At 42.7% G+C, this 22,679-nt stretch overlaps 1 protein-coding gene across 44 annotated transcripts in view; it reads left to right on the top strand.

Annotated features, from left to right (window-relative positions):
- eya4 (EYA transcriptional coactivator and phosphatase 4) overlaps positions 1 to 22,679 on the top strand; it is a 408,000-nt gene that overhangs the window by 329,428 nt on the left and 55,893 nt on the right. For all 44 annotated transcript variants that reach the window (XM_055635975.1, XM_055635976.1, XM_055635979.1 and 41 more), the window contains one exon: positions 7,792 to 7,875. In XM_055635975.1, coding sequence (XP_055491950.1) covers positions 7,792 to 7,875 — 84 coding nt within the window. The remainder of the gene's footprint in view (positions 1 to 7,791; positions 7,876 to 22,679) is intronic.

Consider the following 22,679-nt stretch of genomic DNA (forward strand, 5'->3'; position numbering starts at 1 on the left):
AATAGAATGGAAAAGAACACAAAGTTGTGTAGTAACACAGCAGGTCAAGCAGGTGAACATAGCTAGATAACATTTCGGGACAGAACCCTTCTTCATACTGAAGAAGAAAGATATCATGGGCGGCACAGTGGGATAGTTGTAGAGTTGCTGCCTTACAGCGCCAGAGATCCGGGTTCGATCCTGACTACGGGTGCTGTCTGTACGGAGTTTGCACGTTTTCCCCGTGGTCTGCGTGGGTTTCCCTGGAAGTTCCGGTTTCCTCCCACACACCAAAGACGTACAGGTTTGTTGATTAATTGGCTTGGTAAAAAATTGTAAAAATGTCCCTAGTGTGTGTAGGATAGTGTGCGGGGATCACTGGTCGGTGCGGATTTCCACGCTGCATCTCTAAACTAAACTAAACTATTGGGCGTGGTATTGGAGAGAAGTGAAGAGTAATCTATTCTTTTCCGTTTATTTTCAGAATGTAATTTTAAAACTTGTATTTTCCTTTCTAGTTCCTACATTTGCTCAAGTTCGTCCCATCCCATCCCATGCCAGTCCTCCCACCCAGACATTGTGCCCTATTGAGCCTCTTTCACCCTACAACAAGTTCACCCCATTTACCTCCTGGGAGAAGGGAACTCCTTGTTTGTAGGATGAAAATGGAGGCTAGAGCATTTTGTTCCACCACTCACTGAAATTAAGCTCTAGGGTTTGATGGTCATAAGGTCATAAGGAACAGTAGAGTTAGGCAATTCAGCCCATCAAGTCTACTTTGCCATTCAATTATGGATGATCTATCTCTCTCTCCTAACCCCATTCTCCTGCCTTCTCCCTATAACATCTGACACCTGTACTAATCATGAATCAATATATCTCTGCTTTAAAAATACCCACTAGATGATGGTAAAATGAGCTCGCTTGCCACACATGTTGGTGGTTTATCTTTCTTGGACTTTCCATTTCTCTCTCTATATCATTCCTCTATTGCCATCCATTTTTCTCTCATGATCGCTCCTTAATTGCCAGTTCCTCCTTCTCCTTCTCCTTCCCATACAGACAGCACCCGCGGTGAGGATGGAACCGGAGTCTCTGGCTCTGTGAGGCAGCAACTCTACTGCTGCACCACCATGCCGCCTATAGTTAAAAGTCAGCTATAGTAGTTTGACACAATGTACTCTCACTGCATGAAGCCAATGTAAAAGTAGGAGATGCCGGCAGTGAATGGAAGTTTGACCAAACTCTCAGTGCACTGTAATCCACTGCCACAGCACCACCTACAGGCACAATAGCTCTTTCAAAAATATCAGCACCAACAGCATTGATTTCCCTTTGACACACTTCCTATCAGAGTTTTAAAAACATGTGCTAAGTAACCATTTTTAAAACTGTGTAAAATGGAAGGGACAATAAATTTTAAATCAATGCACATAAAACAAGCTGATGATTATTTTCAAAAATCATTCTCTGTGAAGAGTTTCTACGTACCAATTTTAAACATAGAACAGTACAGGTACACAAAGTGCTGGAGTAACTCAGCGGGTCAGGCAGCATCTCTGGAGAACATAGATAGGTGATGCTTTGGGTCAGGACCCTTTGGGTCGAAACGTCACTTGTCCATGTAGCGATGCTGCCTGACCCGCTGAGTTACTCCAGCACTGAGTCCCATTGCGTAAACTAGCATCTGCAGTTCCTAATTTCTACATAGAACAGTACAGCACAGGAACAGGCCCTTCAGCCCATAATATCCATGCTTAACATGATGCTAAGATAAACTAATCTCCTTAGCCTGCACGTGATCCATATTCCTGCATATTCGTCTGCCTACAATGTTCTGTTTGATTTATTTTTATGATACTTCCCCCAGATAGGTCAACTAACGGAACTTTATATGATGCACTCAGAAATAAATGAAGTGAGGCACTGAGGTGTTTGGACATATTAAAGTGCTGTATAAATACACTTATCATCATCATCACAATCATCATTATCCTGAAGAACCAAGACCCGGTTTGCTTTGAGGCCTGTTTATACTGAGCTCATCATCACTGTAAGCTTAGATTGTCGCCTACTTTCAGAGGAGCTGTTCAACTCAAGGAAGTTGTTCAAAGGGAACAAAGTAACAAGTATATAACACAATGGCCATTTTTCAACATGATCATACAAGAGATGTCATGTATAGGAAACACGATTTAAAAAAATTGCTTTCTGGTACAATTATATATCGTTTCGCTAAACCTCAGTGGTTTATTGTTAGGTGTCAGGGGTTATGGGGAGAAAGCAGGAGAATGGTGTTGAGAGGGAAAGATAGATTAGCCATGATTGAATGGCAGAGTAGACTTGACGGGCCGAATGGCTTAATTCAGCTCCTAGAACTTATGGACTCTGTTTGGCACAGTAATTATATTTATGCATTACATTACTCCATATGTTTCTATTTCACTTCAGTGCAAAGAAAGCGACATGCCAGCACTGAAATTGTGTACATAATTTCATATCTTTGCATTGAAATATATTATCACCTTCTAAGACATGGAACGGATGCAATTCTAACGTGGATTTTTTTTTAATACTTTACTTATTAAGACAACTAGATGATTTAATTGGAATTGGATTGGCATGCGTAGCCTGTTGTAAAAAAATATGTTCAAGGAACTGACTTTCATTTTGATTTAACTTTATATCCATTCAATCTCACTGACAAACATTGGAGATTTCACATCATGTCACCTAAGCAAGTACAGTCGTTTTCAAGCAAAGGGTCGCGCTGTGTTGTTCAGGGTCGATCCCCTTCCCCCTCCTTCCCGAAACTTGATCACCTTAGAATGCATGATTTCCCCAGCGACAGTAATAGTGAATTTACAGCCGGTGGGGCAAGCAGTAAATCTGCTACTTCTCCTAGTTTTTTTTTTGTTTCTCCGTCACCATTGACTTGAAAAATAATATCTGCCAAGTGGACCGACGCAGCAGCCATTTACTTTGAGAACAGTACCTCTTGGGACTGCTAAATATATGTTATTTGCACTTACAATTTTAACTCTCAACCCACAGATAGAACTCTGCCTCAGTCAGGTCACAGATCCGAACATCATTCCATATCTCAGTAACACTGGCAGTTGTCTTTCTGTTTCATGGAACAGGCTCCTTCACAACCCATCTCAAAATTACTCATAAAAGCCAGCAGAGGCACAAGTCAATGAGCATCCATTTGTCCGAACTGCTGACTTGTTTCCCAGGACTGCTCACTTGTTATCTAATAGAAGCATGCAACCATTATGACCAGACCTCAGTGGTAACGGGAGTTTGAGGCAAGAATTACTTGGATATGTGGTGAAAAAGGAAGAGTTACTTTACTTAATTGTATGGTTTTTTAAAAAGAGGGCATCAAGAGGGCTTTTCTTTAACATCCCATCCATTTGAATTATTCTTGGTAACCATACTTGATACAATAACATCAGCCTTGACAGTGAAGATTCAGGAGCGGCACGGTGGTGCAGCGGTAGAGTTGCTGCCTTACAGCGCCAGAGACCTGGGTTCAATTCTGACTATGGGTGCTGTCTGTATGGAGTTTGTACATTCTCCCTGTGATCGGGTGCTGCGGTTTCTCCCACACTACAAAGACGCACAGGTTTGTAGGTTAATTGGCTTTTGTTAATTGTAAATTTCCCTAGTGTGTAGGATATTGCTAGTGAATAGGAATATCATTGGTCTGCATGGACTCTGTAAGAGGAAATCCTTGCTTCCACGCTGTATTTCTAAAATCTAAAATCTAAAGTGGAGTTTACATGAAGGTAGAGCAGACAATGATCTCTGGGAAAAGCCGTTAAACCAGAGAAATGGAGCGATTTCACAGTGAACTTGTTCTCTTTGATCTTTGTAATTCACATGTGGCATGGTCTCCAGAATATAGGAGACAATTCAGTTTTAGGATCCAAAGTTACTCTTCACACGAGTCACAGTGCAACTGTGAAAAAAAGTCAATATTTGATCACAGGCATTTTCCTTTTGTAGTAGATTTGGAACCCACTCACATTTACCATACATCCCAACTGATATTTAAGTTCCTATTTAAGTTCCTCACTGAATTTCAATTGAAATGCTAAAATTTGCAGGTGTTACAAAACTGAGATAAGCAGAGAATACTGGAAATAACCAGCAGGCCAGGCAGCAAGTATTTGAGAGAGAGAGAGTGTGGTAATATTGCAAGTTGATGACAATACATCTTGTACTCAGGTTTACAGTTTAGTTTATTGTCACGTGTACCGAGGTACAGTGAAAAGCTTTTGTCTCATGCCATCCAGTCAGCGGAAAGACAATGCATGGGGTTTGCTAGGTCATTTCAGAGGGCAATTAAGAATCAACCACTTGACTAAAAGGCACGTTTGGTTTTGACTCAGGAAGAGGCCAGACTTTCTTTCCGAAGGAACATTAATGAACCGGATGAGTTTTTATGACAGTCCATTAGTTTCATGGTCACTAATATTGAAACTGACTTTTCATTCCAGATTTATTTAATTACTTGAAATAAAATTCCCCAGCTGCAGTGGTGAGATGTGAACTCTGCCCCAGAATCAATTATCCTTTCAAAGCTCCCAACAGACTTCTTCTGCGCGATCTCCATTAGTCTGGCAGGATAGTCAACGATGAAGGTGACATCCGATCAGCGTGACCATCGCTGGTTACTTTTAGTTTAGTTTAGTTTAGTTTAGAGATACCGTGCGGAAACAAGCCCTTCAGCTCACCGAGTACGCGCCGACCAGCGATCCCCGCACATTAACGCTGCCGTCCACAAACCAGGGACAATTTATATATACACCAAGCCAATTAACCTACAAACATGTACGTCTTTGGAGTGTTGGAGGAAAGCGAAGGTCTCGGAGAAAGCCCACGCGGTCATGGGGAGAATGTACAAACTCCGTACAGACAAGCACCCGTAGTCAGGATTGAGTCCGGGTGTCCGACGCCGCAAGTGCTGTAAGGCAGTAACTCTACCGCTGTGCCACCGTGCCACTACTTGAAAAGCTTTGTTTCACTGTCAGCTGAAGAAAGGGAAGGACAACAGGACAATCAGAAAAAGTGCAAAAATAATCCAAAGATCCAGCCTGAGAAGAAGTCTCTTAAAATCACTCTAAACATTTGGAGAGAAATTAGTATATAATTTATCAATAAAGGGGATCGTGAGAATAACAGACAGAGGAAACAAAGTTAGGTAGGAAAGTAAGTTGTGAAAAGGGCGCTGGCAGGTTACAAAGTGGAAAATGTTAAAAATGTGTTTTTGACAATAGAAAGAACTAGTTTAGAGAGATTACAGTAATCTGAGACCGTAGAATGCGGGTATCCTAGAAATAAAGATCTTCAGTCAGAGGGTGGTGAATCCGTGGAATTATTTGCCACAGAAGGCTGTTGGGGCCGTCAATGGATATTTTTAGGGTGGAGATTGATAGGTTCTTGATTAGTATGGGTCAGGGGTTATGGGGAGAAGGCAGGAGAATGGGGTTGAGAGGGAAAGATAAATCAGCCGTGATTGAATGGTGGACTAGACTTGATGGGCTGAATGGCCTAATTCTGCTCCTATGACTTATGAACTTGAAATATGATTTGCAAAATCTCTACCAACAGACACAATGATGCAGTTGGCAGAGCTGCTGCCTCACAGCCACCAGAGACCTGAGTTTGATCCTGGCTTTGCGTGGTGTCTGTGTGGAGTTTGCACGTTCTCCCTGTGGCCACTTGGGTTCCCTCCAGGTGTTCCAGTTTTCCCCCACTTCCCAAAGACGTGCAAATTTGTACGTCAATTGGCCTCTGCAAACTGCTCCAAGTGTATTGGGGGTGTATATGTAAGTGGGATAATAAAGAACTATCATGAACGGGTGATTGCTGGTCAGCATGGACTCAGTGGACCAAAGAGCCTGTTTCCGTGCTGGATCTCTAAACTAAACAAAACTAATCCAAACTAAAAGGCAAGTATCGGGGTTGTGCAAGTCATTGGGAAAGGTAGCAGAATGATATTGTTTATTGCTGTAGGTATTGAAAATGAAAGTAGGGACCTAACATTTCACTTATGTCAGGCATTGGTGAAACTACATCTGGAGAATTATGTTTAGGAAGGAACTGCAGATGCTGGTTTACGCTGAAGATAAACACAAACTGCTGGAGTAGCTCAGCAGGTCAGACGTAATCTCTGGAGAATGTTGACGTTGCGGGTCAAAACCCTTCTTTAGATTGAGCTCAGTCTGATGAACGCTCCTGACCCCAAATGTCACCTATTCCGTTTCCCATAAATGCTGCCTGACCCAGCTGAGTTACTACATTTGTGTTCATCTGGAGTACGATGTACCGTGCTGGTTCCTTATTTATGGCTGAATGTTAATGCATTGTTAGCAGCTCATTGAAATGTTATTGAACTAGGGCAGGTTGTCTCATGAGCAAATATTGGTCAGTCAAGAATGGAATTATAGAAGGGTGAGAGAGGAACTGATTGAAACATTAAAAATCATTAGGCATTTTGGCAGGGTGGATAGTGGGTCAATCTAGAACCACGGGTCCCTATTTCAAAATAAGAGGTTACCAATTTAGGACAGAAATTAGGTATTTTGTTTTCCCTCAGAGTAGTTTGAATCTTTGGTTCCCTCTTCCTCTGCAGGCAATGGAAGCAGAGCTTTTGAATATTTCTAAGGCAGTGGTAGATAGCCATGTGATAAGCAAAGAGGTGAAAGGTTATCCCAGAGAGCTGTCAGTGAGAAGCTGAGGTTACAATCAGTCAGCCAAGATTCTTTGAAATGGCGGAGCAGGCTCAAGGGGCCAAAGATTCTGGCTCCTGCATCTAATTCATATTTTTTTAATAGCGTGGATTTCTGCCTTTTTGACGTGAAGCCCAGTTTCTGGTCATTGTTTTGCAGAGAGAGTAAGCTTGCATTCACATCATATGCTAACCTTGGAAAGCTTTCATAAATTGTAGGAGCAGAATTAGGCCATTCAACCCATCAAGTCTACTCAACCATTAGCTGATCTATCTTTCCCACTCAACCCCATTCTCCTGCCTTCTCCACTATAACCCCTGACACGTGTACTAATCAAAAGCTATTCACAAACCATTAATTTCTTTGCGATTAGAAACCAAGCAATATCGAGAAACACAGGGTGAATTTCCTCAAAAATTAATTTTAAAATAGTGCATTGAAACAAAATGTAATCAAGAACTGTGGATCTTTTGTCAATTGGCTTTAAATTCGTGTGAGGAAATTATTCTTCATTTATCAGACCCTCTTTGGAATTCTCTGTTTTGTTTTGGCCATTGAAGCTTGGGAAAGATGTGTTGGTTCCAGAGAAAGCACATCAAAGATTTATGACAATTATAGTGGAAAGTGTTAAATTACGATTGCAGATCACAGATATTTAGATAATATCCCATTGAGATTAGAAGATTTGAAATGTGGAAATGGCTCAAGAAAGCTAAAGAGCCTGTTTATATGTTCAGTTCCAGTATTACTAATAAAATCAAAGTACAGCAATTACTAAAATTATCTTTGGTGATAAATTATGTCCTGCCCACTTCTCTCTTACAGATGCCAACTAAAACAAACTAAATATTTCATATCATTTATGCAAAGCAAACATTTTAAATCTTTAGGTATATATAAATCTGTTTAGTGTTTGATTTTAATAATGCTTTGTTGTAAGAAATATATCGTGTGCTTATAATTCAATTGCAGAATCCATTCGTAAATATTTAAAAATTCAATAAAAATAATATTGTGCAATATTGATGCAAAGTGGGTTTTATTTCACTGGTTATCTCTGTATTCACAGCGAGTATTTGTCTGGGACCTCGACGAGACTATCATCATCTTTCATTCTTTGCTCACTGGATCATATGCACAAAAGTATGGTAAGGTAAGAAATTAAGCCAACCCTGCAATTTGCTTTTTTTGTTGTTGAAGAGAAAGGCTTTATCGTACATGAAAATTGTTGCGGTTCCTTCTACGTTTCCCGGTTAGTTGACTTTGTACCAGCCACTCTCCAAGTGATGCTGTATGCTTAGGAATGAACTGCAGATGTTGGTTTACACCGGAGATAGACACAACATGCTGGAGTAACTCAGCGGGACAGGCAGCATCTCAAACGGAGAGATCCGTAGTGAAGAAGGGTATCGACCAGAGATGTCACCCATTCCTTCTTCCACAGATGCTGTCTGACCCGCTGAGTTACTCCAGCATTTGTGTCTATCTTCGATGCTGTATGTTTGTTGTGTAACACTGTTCATTTGGCAATGGAGGCTAGTTTGCAGCCAAACTGTCGGACCTTGTTGCTTCCTCCAGGGGACACACGGTACTTTTCTGAGAGAGTTGTTGGATGTGACTGTAGGCTTTTGGTTAAGTACAAATAAATTATTGGAACAAGGACTCTAAGTGCTGGAGTAACTCAGCTGGTCAGGCAGCATCTCAAGAGAACATGAAAAGGTGTTTGAAGAAGGGCCCAAAACCGAAAGGTCACCTATCCATGATTTCCAGAGATGCTGCCAGACCACTTTGAGTTACTCCATTATTTTACGTTTTCCAGATGATAGGTGATATTGCAGGTCGGGACCCCTTCAAAAAAAAAGTGTTTTTGAACAATATCCTTGACACAGTCTGAAGCATAACTACAATATTTCTGTTGTTGAATCATTTGCGAATGTGACTATGACTGAAGATACTTTTCACAAAAGTATTTTCTGATGAGAAGAACAGCTAACTACAACATTTCAGGGAACAGTAATATGGCCCTAACTTGGCAAATCTACACAAAAGGAATAAGAACAGGTTACAGGAAGCATTCTGCACTGCCTAAAATATTGCTTTTCTAATATTTGACCTTCTCATTTTGTTATGTGTATGCTTTCTACAGTGGTAGATTCAGTTTTTCTTTTTGTAATCTTCAAATTACCAACCTCAAAAGAGGTACTGCAAAATGCAAAGATACCATTCCTGAATATCAAAAAGGACAAAATAGCTTAGGTGTTGCTGAAAAGATCACAGGAAAGATATGAATGTATAAATCTTCGAAATCAATTGATCTTGTTGGATAAAACATGTTGTTAAAACTACATGTAACATCAGAGAGACTAGCAGCTCGTTTAATCCATCTAAGGTGCTGTGGAATCATTATTTAAATAGGCAATTAATGTTGTATTGATACATAAAGGTCTCTTGACACACAAGCACTTCCCTATACTTCTAGCCTGCCGTGAAATCTTCAATCTCTTATCTCTATCTCTAATTAATGTCATGAAACTAAAAATATGGCAGCTATTACCGGCAACAGCATTATCCTTTAATACGACAGCAACAGGCTATTGATCATCAGTAATGTTTAAGTTGTCCAGACTGCCAACTATTTTAAATGGCATTGATTTCCAGGCTGGATCTCCAAACATTCATTTTCATAAGTAATTGCTAAAAGAAAAGATCAAAAAGCAGAATACATTCATCAGCATCCATAAAGGTAGCATCAAATATCAAGTGGACACATTGCTATTTTTGTCATCAATTCCTTGCATAATGTCTTCTTCTTGTGTATGGCGTGCACAGCCCATAGTTGTAGGTCAAGGGTGGGCATCCAGGCCAGAACAACATCAGTTACTGGGTGGATGGCTTTGATGCCCCCAGGAAAATGCCTCAGTAGGCAGTCATTCACGATGTGTGGGATGGTCTGGTCTGGATGTCCGCAGTCGCAAGTAGGGCTGTCTGTCATTCCCCCCCACTTATGCAGGCGATGGGCTGTTCTTGCAGGGAAAGTGCGGAATCTATTAAGGGTTAGCCATTGCTTGCGATGGAGGTCAAAACCCAGTGGTTTCACTGTGGAGTCTGTGATGACCTCTCCATTGTTGGTGTTGGCATCTTTCCAGTCTTGGAGTCAAAGTCTTCCAGGGATTTGGAGCATAATATTAACCTGTCCTTATTCTCTGTCTAAATCCACATGTCCAGCATTTGCTTTTCAATCTGGCGGACATGTATTTTAATCCTTACCTCCATTTTTTTTCATGTTTACCTTTGAGCTGATGATATTGTAACACCAAAGAAGACTCACTGTATTGTGTATTAATTGAGCCAGTCAGAATGAGGTTATTCACATCCATGATTCTCCAAAGAGCTTAGAGTCATAGAGTCATACAGTGTGGAAACAGGCCCTTTGGCCCAACTTGCCCACACCGGCCAACATGTCCCACTTGCCTGCGCTTGGTCCATATCCCTCCAAGCCTGTCCTATCCTCGTATCTGTCTAACTATTTTTAAAGGTTGGGATAGTCCCAGCCTCAACTACCTCCTCTGGCAGCTTGTTCCACACAACCACCACCCTCTGTGAGAAAAAGTTACCCCTCAGATTCCTATTAAACCTTTTTCCCCCTCACCTTGAACCTATGTCCTCTGGTCCACGATTTCCTTACTGTGGGCAAGAGACTGTGCATTTACCCGATATTTTCCTTTCATGATTTTGTTCACTTCTATAAGATCACCACATCCTCCTGCGCTCCAAGGAATAGAGACCCAGCCTATTCAACTGCTCCCTATAGCTCACACCTAATATCCTGACAAATTCTTCTGTTTCAGTTGTCCTTCTGTGCCCTAAACTGCCACATCTTTAACTCTGCCCTGGCCCCTAGCGTCACTCTGGCTGTTTTTTCATGACAATATTGACCTGGTTTCTGGGGCTATTTCCATCTGCATTAAGGAACCACTAGGGAAGGAACCATAGCGAGGGAAGGAAATATTCCTGGAGGCTGAGAGCTTGTTCCTTCTTTCTGGATATCAACACACATTGTTTTAAAGAAGGACACACAATGCTGGAATAACTCAGTGGGTCAGGTAGCATTGCTGGAGAACAAGGATAGGTGACGTTTCGGATCAGGAGCCTTCTTCAATCTGCAACTTCTAACTAAAACGTCACCTTTCCAGATTATCCGTGCTGACCAGTGATCCCCCATACACTAGCACTATCCTACACACTGGGGACAATTTACAGCTTTTTTTTACAAAGCCAATTCATTTACAAACCTGTACGTCTTTGGAATGTGGGAGAAAACTGGTGCACCCGGAGAACACACGCGGTCACAGGGAGAACGCACAGACCCCGTACAGACAGCACCCGTAGTCAGGATCAAATCCGGGTTTCTGACGCTATAAGGCAGCAACTGCTACACCACCATGATGCCCCTTGTTCTAAAATCTGTGAGTTCAAATGATGAGGTGGACTAATTGAAAAGAAAGCAGTGCAATTTGGAAACTGTTTTTGTACACTCTGCCAACCAAACAATCCTGCAATGGATTTCTGCACGCAACTACATTGAAATAATGTAGAAACGAGGAATAAGGTTCTCCTGGGATGCTGTCTGACCCACTGATTTTCTCCAGCACTTTGTGTCCTTCTTTGTGAACATTGTGCAGTTCCTTGTTTTCACATTATTTTAATGTAGTTATGTGCAGAAATCCATTTCAGGATTATTTGGTTGGCAAAGAGTTTTCAAATATGGTTTCCAAATTGTACTGCTTTCTTTTCAATTAGTCCACCTCATCGTTCAAACTCCCAGATTTTAGAATAAGGGGTGGCACAGCAGTAGAGTTGCTGCCTTACAGCGCCAAAGAACCGGGTTCGATCCCTACTACGGGTACTGTCTGTACAGAGTTTTGACGTTTACCCCGTGACCGTGTGGGTTTTCTCCGGGTGTTCCAGTTTCCTCCCACACTCCAAAGATGTACAAGTTTGTAAGTTAATTGGCTTTAGTTAAAAAAATTGTAAATTGTCCCCAGTGTGTAGAGTAGAGTTTGTGTACAGGGATCGTTGGTCGGCATGGACTCGGTGGGCCAAAGGGCCTGTTTCCACCCTGTTTCCATCCTGTATTTCTAAACTAAACTAAATTGATTAGGCACAAAAACAACATCGTTCTTCCAGTCCACTTGGTTCCGCAATTGAAAACCTATTAGTCGGGATTGTGGTTCCAGATGATCACCCGACTACTAAAGAAAAGAAGTGAGGTTCCTGATTACTGAAAACTGATCGACTGGTGGCACATGCCCACCACATGAACTTTGTTATGTGAAGCTTTATGCCGACGAGATTTTTTTTTTTTCATTTGCTCTTTGAACTATTAGATAAATGAACGTAATAATGTTTCTGTCCAAGGCATACGGTGAAATTCCTATTTTTAAATCCTGCTTTTGAAGTGGTTTTGTTTGGTCTGGCAGAATCACATTAATATCTACCAAGCCGCAGGGGAAAACAAGTGGGACCAGTGGGGAACTTTTTGTCAATGGCTGGAGTCATACTGCAGGAAGTGATAAGCGAAAGCAATATCAATCCACTGCTTCTCCAAGTCTGTTGCAGAGGCTTCAGGCACAAATTCTACAGGGCATAGCAATGATGAGTAGCTGAAACTATTTGACTTCTCCGCAAACTGTGAACTAAGACTGTTTTTTTACAGACTTCCCTGTAAACCTGTGTATAGGTCTTGGAAGCAGCATTGATTTATTTCACTTGCATCGTTTTGGCATAAACACATTTGGGGAAATATATTCCCTGCCTGGAGCAAGCGACAATATAAATGTCTTAAATGGGCTGTTTACGTGACATTGCTAAACAGTGATGCTTTATCCCTTCGAGTTTTGTCAAAGGCTTGGCAAAGTGCGGCAGAGGATTGCCAAATTATAAACAGGGGTGGATGTTATTCACTAAAACTTCAACATGTCTCGCAAATACTTTGGAAAGAGAGAAGTCTCTTTGGGCTTGAAATGCTATTATTGTACGATCGGTCCCAAAGGTGGTGTTGCTTTTGGAACTTCTGCATTGCATCAGATCCTCCTGCAAACTTCATTCGGACGGCAAAATCAAAGTTAGAAACTGGTTTTGTGCCGCAATGATCATTGGGACACTTTAGATTCTCCAACCGGCTTTGAATCCTTGGCCGTCTTAAGCAGAGTGCTTTGTTGGTAATTGTACAAAAGCAATAGACGGTATTTTTAACCCTACACCATTCATTGTCAGACTCAGTCCTCATTCACTGTCTCCGCACTGGTCTCTGCTCTGTTCACCATTTCTGCATCGCTCCACACACAGCCTCCCCCATTCACTGCCCTCTCCCCATTCCACTCACTGCACCCTCCCATCATATTCACCACCCCTTCCCTGCTCTTCCCACTGCCCCGTCCCTGTTCTACACTGACCCCCCCCCCTCCAATCACTAACCCCTCCATTCCACTGACTGTACACACCGAACGTCTGAAGAAGGGACCCGACACAAAACGTAACGCATCCATATTCTCCAAAGATGCTGCCTGACCTGCTGACCTACTTCAGAAATGTGTGTTCTTCACCATGCCCTTTCTGTTCCAATCACTGCTCCCCTACTGCTCTCCTCTCTTTCCACCTCCCTTTCCCACTCACTACTGTCTTCTTGTTCCAAACATCCCCTCCCCCCACCTCCCCCTCCCTACCCCCACTCACCGTTCCTTCCCTGGTCCAACACTATCCTCTCACCTTACTACTCGTCGCCCTTCCTTGTTCCACACAGCCCTGATGATCGCAACCCTGGGTCCTTGGTCCACGTCACAATCTGGTCCCTGGCCTAGCTTCCATGTTCCTCTCCAGGAATGAATGCCGACATTGAACGGGCTCCGGGTCCCAGCCTCTCACCAGCCGAGGCTCAGTGACCCCGGCACAGCATTAGATGGGGCCCCGGGGATTGGTGAGCCATTGATGGTGTGGTGAGGGGGAGGTAGTGGTGCCATTCCTGTGGTCTGTAGCAGTAGTCTCCATATCACTGAGTAGGGCAATCTGGAACCAGAGGACATGGGTTTATGGTGAGGGGGTAAAGATTTTATAGGAACTTGTGGAATAACATTTTCACACAAAGGGTAGTTGGTGTATGGAACAAGTTGCCAGAGGAGGTGGTTGAGGCAGTTACTGTCGCAATGTTTAAGAAACATTTAGACAGGTAATGGTACACTATAGGACAGATTTAGAGGGCCAAATGCAGGCATGTGGGCCTCATGTCAATGGGACATGTTGGCCGGTGTCGGCAAGTTGGGCCGAAGGGCCTGTTTCCACGCTGAATCACTCTATGACTGTGACACTGTGCTAGATCTGCCCACACATGGCCTGGGGAGATAACGGCAGCTCTCTTCAAGATGTTGATACAGCCCTAGAACTCTTCCTTGCTCCCTCATTGTCTGGGTTAATTTTATGGGTAGTCTGCCACCCTGTACCAATATGACTGTTGGCAATATTACAGTCATGGCAGCAAGTGTGGTGGGAGGCTGTTGAGGACGGAAATAGACCTGGTTGGGCTTTAGAGGCAGAAAGGTCAGTCAGACCTGGCCCTTGGGTCTTATGTTGTACGCTGCATTCCTCAGGGATCTCTCTTTCAATTACTAATCAACACAGAGTTCATTTATAGCCTCTGGGAGATTCAGAGTTTTCTAGGCTAGTAATAAAAGGCCTTGTTATTATTATTCCAACATTTAAATAAACCTCCGCGTCCAAAATATATGTGAGAATATGACAGCAATGGTGAGTTTTCTGTAGCTTTACAGTTGTTACATTTTGTCAGTACATAATTTGATGAAAGAAGTAGTTAACAATAAAAGAGCACACTTAGTCTATGAACACATTGTTTTCTATCATTCATTCACAGGATGCGGGAAACACAATTATATATTGTCTACTCCTAATAGTCCTTGAGCAAGTGTCAATAGACCCTGTGTTTGAACTACTGTATTGCAAGCAGGGGAGGTACTCAGACAATGTGTTCAAAGTCAACTCCATTGCTATGGCTATGAAGTTACATAGAGGCCTGACTGGGAAAACGCATCAGATTTCTTTCCCTAAAGGACGCTAATGAACCAGATTGTTTTTCACAACAACACAGCAGTTTAATGGTTACCATTACTGATACCAGTCTTTCATTCCAGATTTGTTTAATTAACGGTCGTGGTGGGGATTTGAACTGGGGATTGGGACTCATGTTGCCAAATCGTTAGTTTAGATCTCTAGATTACCAGCCAGTAAGGAACAGCACCATTTCACTGGAAGAGACAAGTTAATGGATACTGCATTCAGGGTTAAATGTTGGATATGGTTACAGGTTTTGTGGTTAAAGTCATAGTCTTTAGACTTTAATAATAATAACAATAAATTATATTTTTTGGGCGCCTTTCAGACATCTCAAGGATACCTTACATAGATTAACAGGAATAAAAAACATATAATCAGAATAAAATAAATAATAAAGACATCACAGAAACACAAATTAAAAACATAATTCAGTCCAAAAACAAAAAATCAAAAACACAATGTGAAGAGAGAGCGGCGGCAGCTAAAGCGCGCCAGCGTACACTCTCCCTTCACAGCAGCCATCTTGGACAAAGACTAATAGGATTACGTACACACAAAAAATCAATGGATACCACTGTGGGGGAAGGCACAATGTCCAGTCCCCAACCCCAAGTTCACCCAAAGTCAGGCCTATTGAGGCCACCGCAGTTGCCTCTACGGAGGCCCGATGTTCCTGGCCGTTCTCACCGGGTGGTGTTGCCCCGGCGTCGGGAGAGTCCTCTCAGCGGCTGGGCCACCTGGAACGGCCGCTTCCTGACTGGGGACCGCGGCTTCCGAAGCCGACAAGGCCGCGCCGGTTTGGAGCTCCCAGGCTCCCGATGATAGAGTCGGCGCCACCAGCTCCGCAGACCCGCAGCCCGGAGGTGTAGAACTCGGCAGTCTCAGCTCACCGGAGCTCCAGCGCGTCGATCCAGCGCGGCGACCCAGGCAAGGCATCGCCTGCTCCGCTCCACGATAGTGCTCCAGCGCTGTGCCGCCACCGAGGCCGAGGTGCTGGGTGGTCCCCGCCAAGAAACGGCGCTCCACGCCCGCTGGTAGGCCGCGAGGACGGGTCGACGGGCAGCCCGGAGAAAAAGCTGCCTCACCGACCAGGTAGGGACCTAGAAACAAAATTGCCCCCTTCCCCCCACATTTAAAAGTCCATTTCTCCAAACGGACGAGACACAGGACTAACTAAAAATAAAAATAAAATAAAAAGCGAATTTAAACGGACGGCTGCTGGTTAGCAGCCGTTCCCCAAGATGGCTCCTCCTCCTCTGAAACTTTAAAGATACAGCGCAGAAACAGGAGTTGGCGCCGACCAGCGATCATTCCGTACATTAGCACTATCCAACACACTATGGTCAATTTACAATTTTACTGAAGTCATTTACCTACAAATCTGTACATCTTTTGTGTGTGGGAGAAAACTTGAGCACCCTCAGAAAACCCACGCGGTCACAGGGAGAACGTACAAACTCCATACAGACAGCACCAGTAGTCAGGGTCAAACCCAGGTGTCTGGCGCTGACAGCAACTCTACCACTGCGCCGCCCTTTCTACATGACAATTATTAGATCACCTATATTTCCCAACCTCTTGGCTGAGGCTAGCCTTCTATTTGGACCCAGGTACAATAGTGAACAGGTGAAAAGAACCTTCAGATCCATTGACAGCAATGTATCAGATGAGGCCACCATTTCTCAGTCGCATCTTTCTATCACTTGGATATTGCCACCAGCAGCAACTTGGCATTCAGTGCAGGACTTTCCATTATCTTTCCATTCAATGAATCAACTACCAAATGATTCCATATCACTCCCAATGTGCCCTGCTTTCCCTCCTCGATTGATCTGTACTCCACATTCATTCAAAAACACAATAAAACCTCCAAACAAATTTCACAGGAGTATTATCAATGAGAATTTGACACCAAGTCATAGAAGCAGAGTTTAGTGCAGGTGGTCGAGATAAGATAAGAGGTGGGTCTTAGATAAGAGATGGGTCTTAAGGAGTAGACTCCTTAGATGGGGGTAGGAGTTAAGGGTCTGAAAAAAGTTCCGACCCAAAACTCTCTAATATTCCTTTGTCCAGAGATGCTATGCTGCCTGGCCCGCTGAGTTACTCCAGCATTTTGTGTCTATCTTGGGTCTTGAGGGGTATCCTTGGGGAAGAAAGAGACATGGTAAAACATAAAGGTTTAACAAAAAAGGTCCTGACTTTAAGATCTTACAGTTGAGGGCACAGCCATCGATGATTGAAATCAACAGGCTGGAGTCGAAGGAGCATACACTTCTGAGAAATGCAAAGACTGGGAGAGGTGACAAACTAAAGGATAGATGAGTTTGAAAACAAAGATAATAATTAAAAACCTGAAATGTTGCTCAGTTGGGACCTTTTTTAATTCAGCAAGGCCCGAGTCAGAATAAACTGGGTGATGTGAGCTGGAATATTAGCAATCAGAGTTTTGAATGAGTTTATACTTATAGAGAATTAAAGATGATAAAATAAAGTTGATGAAATTCTGCATTGCATTGTAAAATGCTTGGCCAAAATCTTCCACGTATTTCTCAATGCACATTGTTCTCCAGACTCAGGACGTTGTAAATAAGCGGAATTGTGAGAAATATGACAATCTCACAGAAAGTAATAAAGCTCAGGGGTTTTGTTGCATGGAGAGTTTTTTTTTTGCTTTTGCGCAGAAAAGCAGCTGCCACTTGCAATCAGCGAGTCTTTTCTTGCTGCTAATGGGTTTTTAATGTACTTACTGTGAACCAAGACCCCAGCTATAAAATTAAAGACAGATGGAGGAAGACTCAAGACTCTTTCTCAAACTAGTACAAAAATAATTCTCACTCACCTGTCAGACGTAATTAAAAAGATAATAAAAAACATATAAATCTAAATAACCTGTACCATACTGTGAAATAATAAAATGCATTAAAATATGAGGTCAACAAATGCAAAACTGCACTTTTGAATTATATGCTCATAAGTCATTGGAGCAGAGTTGGGCCATTGTGTCTACTCTGCCATTCAATCACGGCTGATCTATCGTCCGCTCTCAACCCTATTCTCCTGCCTTCTCCCATAACCTTTGACACCCTAACTAATCAAGAACTTATCAATCTCCACTTTAAAAGTACCCAGAAACATAACCTCCACTTAACCTCAGACTTAATCTCAGTCCTGATGGAGGATCTTGACCCAAAGCCTCTACCATCCCTTTACCTCCGCTGATGTTGTTCAACCCATTGACTTCCTAAATAGCTTGTTTTATCCGCCAGATTCCAGCATACAGCCTCTTGTGCAAGAAGGAACTGCAAATGCTGGTTTACACCGAAGATAGACACAAAATGCTGGAGTAACTCAGCGGGACAGGCAACATCTCTGGAGTCTGAAGAATGATCTCAACGCGAAACATCACCCATTCCTTCTCTCTAGAGATGCTGCTTGACCCGCTGAATTACTCCAGCATTTTGAGTCTATCTGCAGTCTCTTGTATCATATACTGTAGATGGAAATGTAGGTTTCTCCTCAAGAAGCTAACAGGTGCTAGCTATTTTATCAGTGGTTTGAATTGAGCTAGAGCCTGATTTCTTTGTTACAATGGTTGGCTGAAGTGCAGCCTACAATCTTTGCAGAATTTCGTGGCTCAGGCTGAAAAGAGCTTTAAGAGATAACTTGAAAATCCCACAATTACTAACTAGTGGCTCATTAATATTATTAATACTCACGGAGATGTCAAAACCATCATCTAGCTACGATCAAATAACGAAGATGATAGCAAATGAAAACTGTATGAGCGTTGCCTAAAAGGAAGGCCATGTGATTCATTAAGAAAATTGCTCCTAAATTCAGAATTGATGGAATTAACAGGGAGTAAGATCATTCTCCGTAGACTTTTTGCTCCCTGCACATCAATCAGGATGATTCTGAAAGTCACGCGAACAAGACAGTATGACTTGAAGTTCAATTCTGCAATTTAAAATCATTGTTTCCTTTCCAGAGTGAAATATGAGGACAACTATTTCTGGATTGTTTTGTGTTACTTCAGAAATCCATCAGGGCCCCTCCAGACACGAGTCACCTTCATGTCCCTGGGATGGTTTGTGTGTTGGGAGGCAGGGAATGAACTATGCTAGACACAAAATGCTGGAGCAACTCAGTGGGTCAGGCAACATCTTTGGAGAAAAAATAGTTGGTGACGTTTCAGGTCGGAATCCTTCTTCAGACAGAGAGTAGAGTGGTGGTGGGGGAGGGAAGGCCAGAACAATTCATGACCGGCAACAGATGACCTCAGGAAGGATGAAGCTCATAATGGCCCATTGTTGGCTGAGGAAGGTGTGATAACAAAAGGGATACAAGAATGCGAACCGTGGAAGTGGTAGGATGACTAGGGTGGGGGACGGGGGAGAAATGGGATGGGAGGGAACACATGAGTTACTTGAAAGGAGAAAAATCAACGTTCATACTGCTGGGCTGTAAGCTAAATATGTGGTGCTGTCACCTATTGGTTTGCAAACATACATACTGCGTCTTTGTTTATTTCATTTGAAGCTGTCAAACATATAAAGCAAAAGTCTAAGATCAATGGCGATGTTACTGAAGAATGTTATCTGGAAATGATCCACAGGGTTGAAATAATTTCATAGACTTTGTAGATTAGAATGAGCTGTAACGTTATAGATATATTTCATCTTAAACTCAATGCTGGTAAAAGGATGGGATTAGCAATGGAGTGATTTTGGTAGGAAACCATTCCGACATTTCTTGTAGGTTTTCCCGCCGTTGTTATAGTTTGCCTCACGAGCTGTTGTTCTCTGACCCAGTGCATCTGTAAGTCTCTGAGCTTGCAGTGGAATCTCACAGAGTGCAAAGCTATCTGCTTGAGGTGAGTTTAATCTGCTGCTCTGAGGCAGAATCACTACCATGAGAGACAATACGAGCAGATGTGGTGGTAAAGAAGGCCTATAGACTACTTGCTTTCCCCAGTCATGGCATTGAGATGGACATTGGGAAATCATGTACCTGTCCAAATGTTTTTTAAATGTTGTGACAGTACCTGCCTCAACTACCTCCTCTGGCAGCTCGTTCCATATACCTACCACCTTTTGTGTAAAAAAGTTGCCCCTCAGTTCCTATTAAATCTCTCCCCCCCCCCCCCCCCCCCCCCCCCCCTCACCTAAACCTCTGTTTCTTGATTCCTCTAGTCTATGCAAAAAGACACTGTGCATCTACCCTGTCTATTCCCCACATGATTTTGTACACCTCTATAAGATCAACCCCTCATCCTCCTGCACTCCAAGAAATAAAGTCCCAGCCTGCTCAACCACTTCCTATAGCTCAGGCCCTCGAATCCTAGCAACATTCTTGTAAATCTTTTCTGCACCTATTCCAGTTTAACAACATCAGGATTAGTTTAAATTAGCATCTCGGTCAGCATGGACATTGTGGGCAGAAGGGCTTGTTCCTGCGTGGTGTCGTTCTATGTTCATTGTAATAGTAAATACGTTTTTTAAATTGATAGTAATGTAAAAAGTCAAGCATTATAAAATATTCCCAGTGAACAGTGGTATGGCACTAATACTTTCTGGGAAGTAGAAACTAATGAAAAGCCATCAATTTTATGTATTGACTCCATGAAGTGTAACTCCACAAGAGAACAGGCTTCCAACCAAAATTATCCACAGGAGGATCATTCCTACAAAAAAAAAAATCAAAATTTTAATTTCTGAATTCTGTTAAAAAATCTTTGCAGGAAAACATAATTTTAATGTTCTTATTTATTGAAGTGGCATATTGTTGATCCTAGCTTTCTGCACTCTGTAAATGATGTATTTGGCAATATTTCAAGCCATCTGTGTCATTTTGATTTGTCTGCAGATGGCTTACGAGCTAAGTATAAAAATGAATCCCGCAGCAGGGAAAGCAAAGTTTCAAAATGTTTTTTGGTTGAGGGCAGTGTGAAAATCCCAGTAGTTACAGAGGTTTCAGATCGCAACGTTTAAGAAACATTTAGACAGGTACATTAGATAGGACAGGTTCAGAGGGATATGGGCCAAACACAGGCAGGTGGGACTAGTGTAGTTGGGACATGTTGGCCAGGGTGGGCAAGTTGGGCCGAAGGACCTGTTTCCACACTGTAAAGGGCCTGTCCCACTTGGCAGTCATTTACGCGACAGGCCGGTAGTGACTGATACGCGTCCTCATGCATCCGCACAGCCGTCTGGAGCGCGTGACGTCATTTGAATACCCAGTTTATGATATTTACCCAGTTTATGATATTTATGATGATTTTCTAAAATGTTCCAGTTTCTTGAGTGGTGCTAGCAATTGGAAAACTGTGGATGTAATACCCCTATTCAAAAAAAGAGGTGAATGAAAAGTAGCAAGCTGCAGACCAAATTAATCTGTAGGAAGGAACTGCAGATGCTGGTTTAAATTGACGATAGACACAAAATGCAGGAGTAACTCGGCGGGACAAGCAGCATCTCTGGAGAGAAGGAATGGATGATGTTTCGGGTCGAGACTCTTCTTCAGTCATTGGCCCGGAGCAGGGCCTTACATCACCCGGAGCGGCCATAACGGCCGCGGGACTTACCTTCGCCCGCCGGGGGCTTTAACATCGGGAGAAGAATAAAGAACAGGGAAGTGACTAGAGGTACAAGAATTTTGCCTTCCATCACAGTAAGTTCTCAATGCGATGGATGTTTATGTAAATTGTGTTAATTGTGTGTCTTTGTTTTTTTTTTTGTTATGACTGCAGGAACGAAATTTCGTACGAACCATGTCTGTTTGTATGACAATAAATGGTATTCTATTCTAGTAATGGGCCTGTCCCACTTAGGCGTTTTTTGGGCGACTACAGGCGACTGCTACAAAATGTTCAACAGTGGCGACAATTTTTGCTGTCGTAGGTTGACTTAGGTGTTGCCATAGGTTGTCATAGGTGTTGTCGTAGGTTTGTTGCCAGGTGTCATAGGTGAATTCCCTTAAAATTAGTCCCAGTCAGTTGCCTAAAGAGTTGCCTAAGTGGGACAGCCCCATAAGGCTCAAAATGAGCACTGCTGGTGCAGAATTGCAATCTGTAAAGTACATGTTAAGGTCCTGTCTCACTTTTGCGACCTTTACTGGCAACTGCCGGTACCGTAATAGGTCGCCGAAATTTTCAACATGTTGAAAACTCAGCGGCAACCAGAAAGATGCTACGACTCTACTCCAGGCTGTATGGTCGTGAGAGGTCTCCTATGGTCTTGAGAGGTCACCTGCGACATGTCGCCAGGGGTCGCCTGTATGATCGTGAGAGGTTTCGTGTGGTTGTGAGAGGTGTCCAAAGAGTCGTAGCGTCTTTCTGGTCGCCGCTGAATTTTCAACATGTTGAAAATTTTGGCGACCTATCACGGGTGCTGGCAGTCGCCTGTAAAGGTTGTGAAAGTGGGACAGGCCCTTTAAGTTAATTTCAAACATGATGCAAGGGTTTAGGAACGAACTGCAGATGCTGGTTTAAACTGAAGATAGACACAAAAAGCTGGAGTGATACAAGGGTTATGTCTGTTGAATCGTGAAATTTGTAACTTCCCAGTTGTCACAATGTCAGTAAGAGACTTGTTGCACTACATTGGCAGCTTCATACTCAAATTACAACATGTGTGTATTTAAAGCAGGCCGTTGATTTATACTCCATGCACCTTCATTGGCAAGGATTTTAATTAGAACTTTATTTATTCAGAAATTTTCCAAGATTGCCAAATTAATGCCCCATTTATTGACTTTATTTGATGTGTGCTTGACATTGATATTTTCAGCCACATAAGCACAACTCACACCAGTGAAGTTCCCAGTTAGAATGTT

Source organism: Leucoraja erinacea, chromosome 5 (assembly GCF_028641065.1).
Source record: "Leucoraja erinacea ecotype New England chromosome 5, Leri_hhj_1, whole genome shotgun sequence".
In the NCBI taxonomy this organism is placed as follows: Eukaryota; Metazoa; Chordata; class Chondrichthyes; order Rajiformes; family Rajidae; genus Leucoraja; species Leucoraja erinaceus.